Source organism: Spinacia oleracea, chromosome 5 (assembly GCF_020520425.1).
Source record: "Spinacia oleracea cultivar Varoflay chromosome 5, BTI_SOV_V1, whole genome shotgun sequence".
Lineage (NCBI taxonomy): Eukaryota > Viridiplantae > Streptophyta > Magnoliopsida > Caryophyllales > Amaranthaceae > Spinacia > Spinacia oleracea.
Window position 1 is genome coordinate 32,044,341 of NC_079491.1, and position 9,663 is coordinate 32,054,003.

The 9,663-nt window shown below is 36.1% G+C and overlaps 2 protein-coding genes across 5 annotated transcripts; one reads left to right on the forward strand and one right to left on the reverse strand.

The window, feature by feature from the left end:
- The first annotated feature begins 1,317 nt into the window (after positions 1–1,317).
- On the forward strand, positions 1,318–2,346 carry LOC110798621 (uncharacterized). Its single transcript, XM_022003812.2, has one exon. It carries the CDS (start codon positions 1,578–1,580, stop codon positions 2,052–2,054), a length of 477 nt encoding a protein of 158 aa, XP_021859504.2. The 5' UTR covers positions 1,318–1,577; the 3' UTR covers positions 2,055–2,346.
- A 79-nt stretch (positions 2,347–2,425) lies between these two features.
- LOC110798619 (GDSL esterase/lipase At1g71250-like) lies at positions 2,426–9,663 on the reverse strand. Of its 4 annotated transcripts, none has more exons than XM_022003811.2 (3): positions 9,028–9,663; positions 3,097–3,741; positions 2,426–2,943 (listed from the first exon to the last, which is right to left on the reverse strand). In XM_022003811.2, the coding sequence occupies exons 1-3, from the start codon at positions 9,401–9,403 to the stop codon at positions 2,711–2,713; spliced, it is 1,254 nt and encodes a 417-aa protein (XP_021859503.2). In that variant the 5' UTR covers positions 9,404–9,663; the 3' UTR covers positions 2,426–2,710. The 4 variants fall into 4 exon arrangements, with proteins under 4 accessions (XP_021859503.2, XP_056686237.1, XP_056686239.1 ...); XM_056830259.1 differs by lacking the exon at positions 9,028–9,663 and adding an exon at positions 7,356–7,864; XM_056830261.1 differs by lacking the exon at positions 9,028–9,663 and adding an exon at positions 5,885–6,296.

Below are 9,663 nucleotides of genomic sequence, written 5' to 3' on the forward strand. Positions count from 1 at the left end.
TGTACTTGTGTTAATGACTTAATGCCAAGCCACTCCTAGTTTCTCTTTCGCAATTCGGACCCAGCAGCCCAGCACCAACGAACGAGCCTTTGTGTGTTGTGTTTCAATTATACTCCCTTCATCCCTAGGCCCTAGCTAATATATTGCCCCAAAATCTTTTATTTTACTTTATTAAGAATTGGGTATGCTAAAAAACAAGTGGGTAAAAAGATTTATTCTTTAATTAAATTAAATTAAATTAAATTAAATTAAATAATAGTGTGTGAGTATAGAGTATAGACGTATAGGAAATTAGGAACCACAAACCAAATAAACAAACAGGGCAATCTTTGAGCGAGTGAGTATTGGTTACTTATGTAGTTATGTTGTTACTGAGTAGTTAGGTTGCACTTGTGTTGTTTACAGAGTAGTATACTAGTATTGTTTGCTTTCTATCTTTGGGAATTCTGAATCTTATAGAGGAATGAAGTGCTTACTGAATTCTGACCAGTTGATTACCTCCATTTCAAACTAACTTGTAGCTGTTATCATAGCTATTGTAAATATTTGGCTGGAATGCCTAATTCCCTGATGGATATACGTGTCAAAGTCTTGTATGAGATATATAGTCTCGCAGTAACTTGTTGTGAGATTATCATTAGGGTCTGGGTGGCCTTTTCAACTGTCAAGGATCACATGCTTAACTAGACCACATGGATCTAAACATTTGTTTAATTAGCCCACATTCCGTAATTTGTGGATTCACCACTAGTTAATAAGTTTGATAAGTATATATATAATACCTGATTGTTCATCAGACTAGACTGAGTCTGTGGCTCTGTGCTGTTGGATTTCTTTACTGTGCCACTTCGATCTGTTTGGCTTCTATACTTACTGACTACTTACTTGATTTGCAATGGCCAATCAGACCTATTATAACGAATTTAATAACATTCTTAGCATAACCCAACAAATTAAATACAGTAGTCAAGTATGAGTTTAGTTCATTAATTACTATCTCAACAACTACTCCGTAGTTTTTTTATACTACCTCCAATTAGAAATTACAGCAACTTCCGTCTAAATATGGAGTGTAATATACTAATATCCTCGTTATTCTTGGTTGTCCTCCTGTCATCTTATTTGTAACTTAGAAAGAAATGTAGTTTTACAATTCCAATACAAGAATTGAGCCCAAGTTGGGCTACAGAATCCTAAACAAATTATTGGTATCAGAACCTTCTCGAAACATTCATCACTTATAGTTTATGTTAAACTCCAAAATATGTTGATATCTCAGCTTACAATCTTACATCTAACTAACTAACAATGATATACGTACTGAATTTTCTAATTCCAGCTCCAAGTCAACAAGCGCGATATGCTACGACCTGCACGTGGATTCATCCCCTCTCCGCAGACAAGTTGATCATCTTAAAGATTATAATTAAAACGTCCAGCCTATAAAACCCAACATTGAGGAACCTACATCGAATCTACGTGTTTATTGGATCTTCCATTATTAACCACTCACTAGCTTAGCTCTTATAAGTTAAAACCTAACCTACCAAGCTTTAATTAGCTATCATCTAACCAAAATGGCTCAAACTAATTATAATGCTCTTCTTAGAAGTAGTACTAGTACTATTGTTGTTGTTCTAATACTCCTTTATACCTCCTCCTTAGAAGCGAAAGCTGATGAGCTTAAGACCTTAAACAATGTTCCAAGTGAGTTTGTGGAGTCTGAACCTCGTAAGTTTGGTAATCATGGGGTTAAGTCTCATGACACTCCACCCTCTATTACCCCAAGTCAACCTCCAGAGGGTCATAATAATAGTGTCAAGACGTTTCATGTAGACGCGACCTCTTCTGATGATGAACATCAACATCAACATCAACTTAGCCCACATCCGCATCTCCATTTCAAGGAACCACATGCTCATCATCATACAGATAAATCTGTAGCAGGAGGTGGTGTCATCATCGCCTGCCTAGCTACTGCTTTTGTTTTATCCATTTTCTGCTACATCCGTGCCACTCGTCAACAGATCATCAGTAAAGAGCAGCTTATCTAATTTTGTATCTATTATTACAAATTTTGTGTTTCTGTATACAACCAGCTTAGTTACCATCACTCCACACTACAAAAAACAAGAAGTCAACCCTTTTATTTAACTTGGGAGATATTTGGAGTTCTCGTCGTATAAAAATATGTATACAAGCTCTTTTTTTTGGTTCAAACGAAAATATAGTCATAATGCTAAAATGATACTTTTTCTCCATCCTACATACGAGGTATTAATCGCTTTCTCTTACCTTTTTCTCTCCCACTACCTTCATCTCTGTCATTTTGTATTGGAGTTTACGACTATCATTTCAATATAGATAAAAAAAAAAAAAAACTTTTCTGAGACTGCAATAAGAATAACCCACATTGTCATTGCTCTTCTTCATTATAAAAAGCTATCAAATTTAATACTAATCAAATGATTCATATGCATTAATATTTCAAGTACCTGAAAATGTGGGGCCATAACAATTCCTTGGTTCACATTCTATATAAGCAGAGAACATTTATGTACTGATGTGTTCTGGTGACTGTAATGCATCTGATAGCTAAGAATTACCCAAAAAAATACTGCATAGAGAGAAAGTTCGGAACCTTTTCACAGCAGAAACTAGAATGCTATACCAAAATCAAACATGTAATTCTGTTTGTAGGTGCTGTGATTCATGAAGCTATGTTCACCAGTGCTCGGATGCTCAAGGGATGACAGATATCGCCCAACGGATGACCAGACCAGACAGAGTCGGCCAGCAGAGAATTGACAGCCTCAGAAGGATTGTACAAGTCCCACCATACATGACCTGAACTTTGGTCACAAGCCATTTCCATGGTGTCGCACCCAGATGCTGCTCCATGCCACCCTGTTCCACAACATGCTCCTCTCGTTTCCTCGAAGCCTGCCACCAAAAAATTCACATACCCATCACTACTAACATCATAACAGAATCAGCTTACAAACATAATTATAACTGCACAAGTAAAACTAAGTACTAACCAGCATTGTTACAAGATCATAGGTTAAAAACAGTTAATGTAATGAAAGTGCTTACCATAGTGTTGTGGGTTGGACAAGATACGCATGAAGCCTTGGTAAACATCACAGAACACAAACTGGGCATCAGAGAGCTCCAAAGTGAGGTCAGTTATGTGATCCAACAATAGCTGATTATGTTGCGAAATAAGCTGATTGATCTCATTCACACAACCCCTTGTACTTTTAATATTTCTCCCGGTATGAAAGTACCAGTCAACCACCGTCCTAGGAGCACATCCAAGAGGGTAAATCCCCATGGAAACAACTTTCCTCACCCCTGCATTGTACAGATTTCGCAAGGCATTCGTCATCTCATCAACCAGCAGCTTAGGAAACAGCTGTTTGTCACCACCATTGTAACCCGGGGAATATGAAGAGTTTCCAAAGTAGAAGTTGGTGTAATCATCTTTGCCCAAGGAAAGGTAGAACACTGAGGACCCGATGAATTCTTGTGCTTCCTGTTCACCTAGCTGTAACTGCACAAGTTGGATTGTCTCAAATACTTGCCGTAGCTGCTGGTTCAGGGACTGGAAAGTTAGGGTATTCGCTATGGGAAGGATCGTGGCTTGAGCTGACCCATAGTTGATCCCGCTAAGCAGGCCTTGAATTGTATCATTCTTCTCATAAAATGTTGGTGTATCTGGCAAACCCATCTTCTTCGCTGCATACACAAAATGTCACATGAATGTTAGTTTAACTATAACTATAACCTAGGAAAAGCATCAAGCCCAATCTTTATTACCATATAATTAAGAGAGTGCCACAAAATGCACTCAATTAACTGGATTGGGTTACTAAATAGGTCATATACTTTTGCATAATTAACTCAATCTCCAATCGGTAGATTGTTACTGGGACTTGGTACCACACAAGGATATCAGGCAAGCAGTACCAAATTAACTGGTCCATTCTCAATTTCAAAGTACAGAAGGTGAAAATTTCAGTAATTCTAGTAATTATATGATTCTAACAGTCGAAATCAATAATGCTATAATAACATGAAATTGTCTGATGCATTTCCCTAAATTTCTTCGAAAAGATAAACAAAATCAATATTAAATTCAACATTTTCAAGTAAAAATCCACATAAGAATTCCCAGAAACCAAAAATCTATCATTGTACAGAGTATTTGCTAAGATTTCATCAAACAGAGAAGTAGAAGAAAAACAGAGCATCAAAGAAAAGAACGCAAGTCAACATTGATTTCGAGAAATAACCCAGATAATTTATCGGAAAAACAACATTAAATCTCAGAATCGCAAAATATCAAGAAGCCCAGATGAAAAACATTAAGAATTTAAACAAAAACGTAATCAAGAAAGAAGGGAGAGCGAAATACCCAGAAAATAAGGGATGAGAGTAGAGGAAGAGCCATTAAAACAAGGAAGTAAAGAATTATGGTGACGAAGAAAAGGGTAAAACAGAGAATTCCCCCCACAATCAACTGTGGAATCTCCCACTACAAAAAGAGCTCGAGGTTTCAACGATGGAGTAGACGAAGAATCATTGTTGTTGTTGTTAATGGTGTTCTGATCATCAGATTGTATGAGACTGTCGAAGAAGGAATATGGTGGCGACGCCGACATGGGTGTGGAATGATGAACAACATTGGCGGTGTGAGAAACATGAATGATCATGGCAATTAGTGCCGTTGTTAGCATGAATAACAAAGTTCCAGCTATAACCTCCTTGTTCATTTTTCTCTCTCTCTAAAACTCACAGAAAGAATTCTAGTGAAAGAAATTGAAGGAAGGAAAAAGAGAAAGAGTTCAGAAAGAAGTGAGAGAGAAGAAGAAGAAACTGATTTTGGGTTTTTATTAATATTTTTTATTGGGTGGGGTCACTGGGGTGTGTAACTAACTGCATCTCCCGCTTTTTTTATATTGTTTGTTATTCCTCATTCTAAACATAATATCCATAAGCCTCTCCTGTTTATTCCACCCCGTATTCCATACGGCGAAACTAATCCGTACTCAGTATTCGAATTAAAAAAAAAAAAAAATGAGCCTGACATTCTAATACGTTATAATTTAAACCCGCAATATAAATAGTGTATCGCTATTCGACGCTTGCCCACGCTAAAAACGTCCTACTATTCATAGTGAAAGTACAGAAATACCCTCATAAAAACTTACCCCTCCCTTTCATTTTTTTTACCCTTCTCACCTCACCTTTCCCTCACCTCTCTCTCAACCCCCTTCTCCACCAACTGGCTGCCGGAATGTCGCCGAAAAAATGAAATTCCGGCGAGTATTTTTTACCCCTTTTATAATTCGCCGGAAAACTGAAATTCATACATGTTTCTTCATTATTTGCCGGAAAACTGAAACTCCGGAAAACGTTTGTTTCTTCATAATTCATGTGGGAGTTGCGGCGGTCGATGTATAAACAACGTAGTACTTTATACACTCGATGTCTAAATGAACTTTCACATTTTAAATCACTCCCTACCCAAAACTAACTATAAAAATTACAAGGGGAAGGGGATATTCGAAGCCATGACCTAGTATATGAACTAGAAGCTCAACAATGGACATTAAATTAAGAATCCGAGTTTAATGCTAAATTAGAGTAATATTCCGCCAAAATAAGCACAGCTGCTATCAGAAGTCTGAAAGCCCAAAAATATAATTCAAGAAATCAAAAGGCAGACAAAATTAAACACCGGATTATAAAGTATTAGTGAGTTAGTGCAGTAAGATTCCTTCCAACAGCTAAAATGGAGCAACAACAGAACATCAAGAAAATGCGTTCAAATTATAAAACAGAGGAGGAAGGAAGGAAGGGGGAGAGGAGCAAATACCGAGAAAGTGAGGGATAAGACTGGATTGAGAACCATCTGGACAAGGAATCAACGACTTAATACCGCGAAGTTCAGAGTAAAACAGAGCATTCTTCCCACAATCAACACTAGAATCTCCAAACACAAAAATAGCAGGCGATTTCATAAACAAAGAACGCGACGAGTAGTTAAACCGAGAAGGCGCAGGTGTAGGCGAAGGAGGAGTGGCATTCGTGATAAAATATACTAAGGTCATCATGGCAGCAATAAAAATAATGCTGGCAAGAATCTGTAAGAATCCCTTCAAGACTATGAGGATTGACATTTTCTTTAAAAAAACAAAAGGAAGAAGAAACTTGAAGTTGTTTTCTGGTAGGAAGGAAGCTAAGTAGGACAGTAGACGACGAAGAAGATGATTGAAACTAATTTTGACTTTATCAAATTTTACGCAACTGCCTTTTCTCTTTTATATTGTACGTTAATCCTTTCATCTAAACATAATATCTAAATGGCTAAACTAACCCCCCACTCTAATTACCCCAACCCAAAAAAAGCTCGTCCTACCCGGATTAGACCTCAACGCCGAATGACTCATCATCTAAAATATGACCCGTTCCAACGACTCGGCGACAACTTTGGTAATCAATGTATATACGAATGTACCCGTTTTAAATCACTTCCCACATGAAACTATATAATCCGTACTATATTGCCAAACATACTAAATTCAAATGCACTCCTTAGTATGTTGCAATCTGTTGTTATTACAACGATTTTAGAAATAAAGGAGCGATCAGGACAACGTGATTATTATTTCAATATTACATGGTGAGCATACGCACAACAAATTAAAGGAACTGATGAATTTATAAATGCTCAACGTCTGATTAAAATTATAATGTCACACTTTATGATCGAATTACCACACACTCGGATTGAAATGCTACAAAAATCACACAACAATGCATTATTTCACTCCAATTGGAATCACTATTTGTCTAATTCTGCAAATATACAGAAATAAATAAATTAATTACATGCCTAAGTATGCAATTTAACGACTAAACTGACCGCTTAAGTGATAATGAAAAATATCACAAAATATCATCATCTTCTTAGAAAACAAATGAGTAACGGACTACGGAGTAGAAGCTCAACAATGGAGATTTAATTAAAAGTCTGAGTTTAATGCTTAATCCTTAATTCATGCTTACTTAGGGTTTTGATCCAAATTAAATTTCATTCACTCAGAAATCCGAATTCTCATAGTCCTAAAACAGTTGAAGCTAATTAGTTCCGAATAAGAAAATCGAGATTATTTATTTATTCTCAATTATTGAGCTTAATCTGAGTTTATTGCGTTAAAATGAAGCTGATTTGGATTAACAGTCCACATAAATACTTAATACAGATAGTTGCGATGAAATCAACAAAACCTCCATAAAAAATTCGAGAAACCAAAACAGAGTTTTAAGTAGGAGAGAGAAAATACCGAGAAAGTGAGGGATGAGAGTGGATTTAGAGCCCTTTGAACAAGGAATCAACGACTTATTACGGCGAAGAAGAGGATAAAATCGAGAATTCTCCCCACAATCAACACTAGAATCTCCAATCACAAACATAGCAGGCGACTTCGACGACGACGACACAGAAAACGAGGTTTCGTTGTTGATGCAGACGGTATTCTTCCGAAAACCAGAATCAACAAAAGCTTTACGGTAATAAGCACGAGGCGATGGTGGCAGCGATGGTGGAAGAAACGGTGTAGGCGAAGGAGGAGTGGCATGTTTGGAGGAAGAATCAGGAATGAGAATTAAGAAGATGATTGAGAAAGTGACAAGAATCGCCATTAACGCAATTGCTATAGCTCGAGCAATCTGGAGGGTCGACATTTTCTAAAAAATGAAGAAGAAATTTGAAGTTGCTTTCTGGTGAAAGGGAGCTAAGTGGGAGAGTATAGAGTAGGAAGAAGATATGCGACTAATTTTGAGATTATGAGAATTTAAGCAACTAATTTGTTAACTGCATTTTTCATTTTTCTTTTTTAATAAATGTGTTTTTAGAATTTATTATTCCTTTTTTTTGTTGGGTTTAGTTTGTAGGTATTTTTAACGTTTTCATCGTGTAATATTAGAAGGTAAATATTATGTTAGATACAGGAGTTTTGATTAACGGTACCAAAAAAAAAAAATATATATCCCCAAACTCAAAATGACACATCATTTAAATGAAATCGGTCTAAAGTTTGATTATTATTATCTCTATATCAATGTATAAATGATATTAAACGTTTTAAATCGATCACTTCTTATTATTATTACGTTAGAAATACAAGATTTTACTATCCAAAAAAGATTCTAAATCGATTTAGACCCAAATCGGAATGACACGTACATCATCTAAATATAAGACCCTATTCCGAACGACTTGATTATAAACTCGTACATTAATTCACTCCGTGCATACCATAATATCATAGTACTTATTCTTTGTTTATGTCTAAAATGTTTTCATATACATATAGTCTTCTCCACCATTATTTTAATTGAACGTTATGAAACGAAAATGATTCACGTTAGGTTAAGACGACCTAACATCCATTTTATTTTTTCATAGTGAGCGTATCAAAGGAGCTTTATCACTTGGGTTGAAATGCGACATAAATTTTCCCATTGGACATACGGCAAGTTGTACTAATAAATAGTGTTAATTAACTGATAATCACAATTTGCCTAATTATGCGATTTTAAAGGGGGAACAAAATAAATGCCAAATTATGCAATTCTGAGGATTGAAATAACCTGGACGCTTGAAATAAAAATGAAAAATAAGAAGAAGAAAAAATATCACGGTCTTCTTAGAAACCAAATAACCAACTAGAAGCTCAACAATGGTGATTAAATTAAGAGCCTGTGTTTAATACTAAAATTTTTGATGATAGTAAATTCGAGTAACAGTCCACATAAATTAGCCAGTTGCTATGAAATTTACACTCAGAAATCAGAATTATCAAATCCAAAAATAACTCAAGAAACCCAGATGAAAATTAGGAAGAAAATCAATGGATTTAAAATGTAATTTCGAATAATGATCCAGATAGTACAAAACCCAGAAACCCAAATAAAAATAAGAAAACAGAGGAGGAAGGAGGAGAGAGAAAATACCGAGAAAGTGAGGGATGAGGGTGGATTTAGAAGCCTTTGAGCAAGTAACCAACGACTTTTTACCGCGAAGAAGATGGTAAAACAGAGCATTCTCCCCACAATCAACAGTAGAATCTCCGATGACAAAAATAGCAGGCGACTTCATTGACGACGTAGACAACGAGTTGTCGTTGATGAAGTCGGTATTCCTCGAAAAAGTAGACTCGAGAACAGCTCTACGAAATGGAACCCCAGGCGACGGCGACGGTGACGGCGAAGGTGGAGAGGTGTGTTTGAAGGTAACCAAAGGAAGGAAGATGCAGTTGTAGACTAGTACAGGGCCAGCCATAGTCATCAACGCGTAAAGTATAATACGAAATCTATCGGAGAGTTGCATTTTTCTTTAAAAAGATGATGAAATTTGAAGTTGGTTTTTCTGGTAAGAAGAAAGTGGGTAGTAAACAGTTTTGGGGAAGAAGATGATAGAGACTAATTTTGTGTTTATGAAATTTTATCAACTACGGAGTACTCCGTAATTGTTAACTGTTTCTTTTTCAATTTTGGATGATAATTTTGTTTTCTTTGTTGCAAACCCTTGGAATTTGGAACGAACTTTTGCCTTATATTGGTAGACTGCTAGTTTTGTTGCATTTTTTT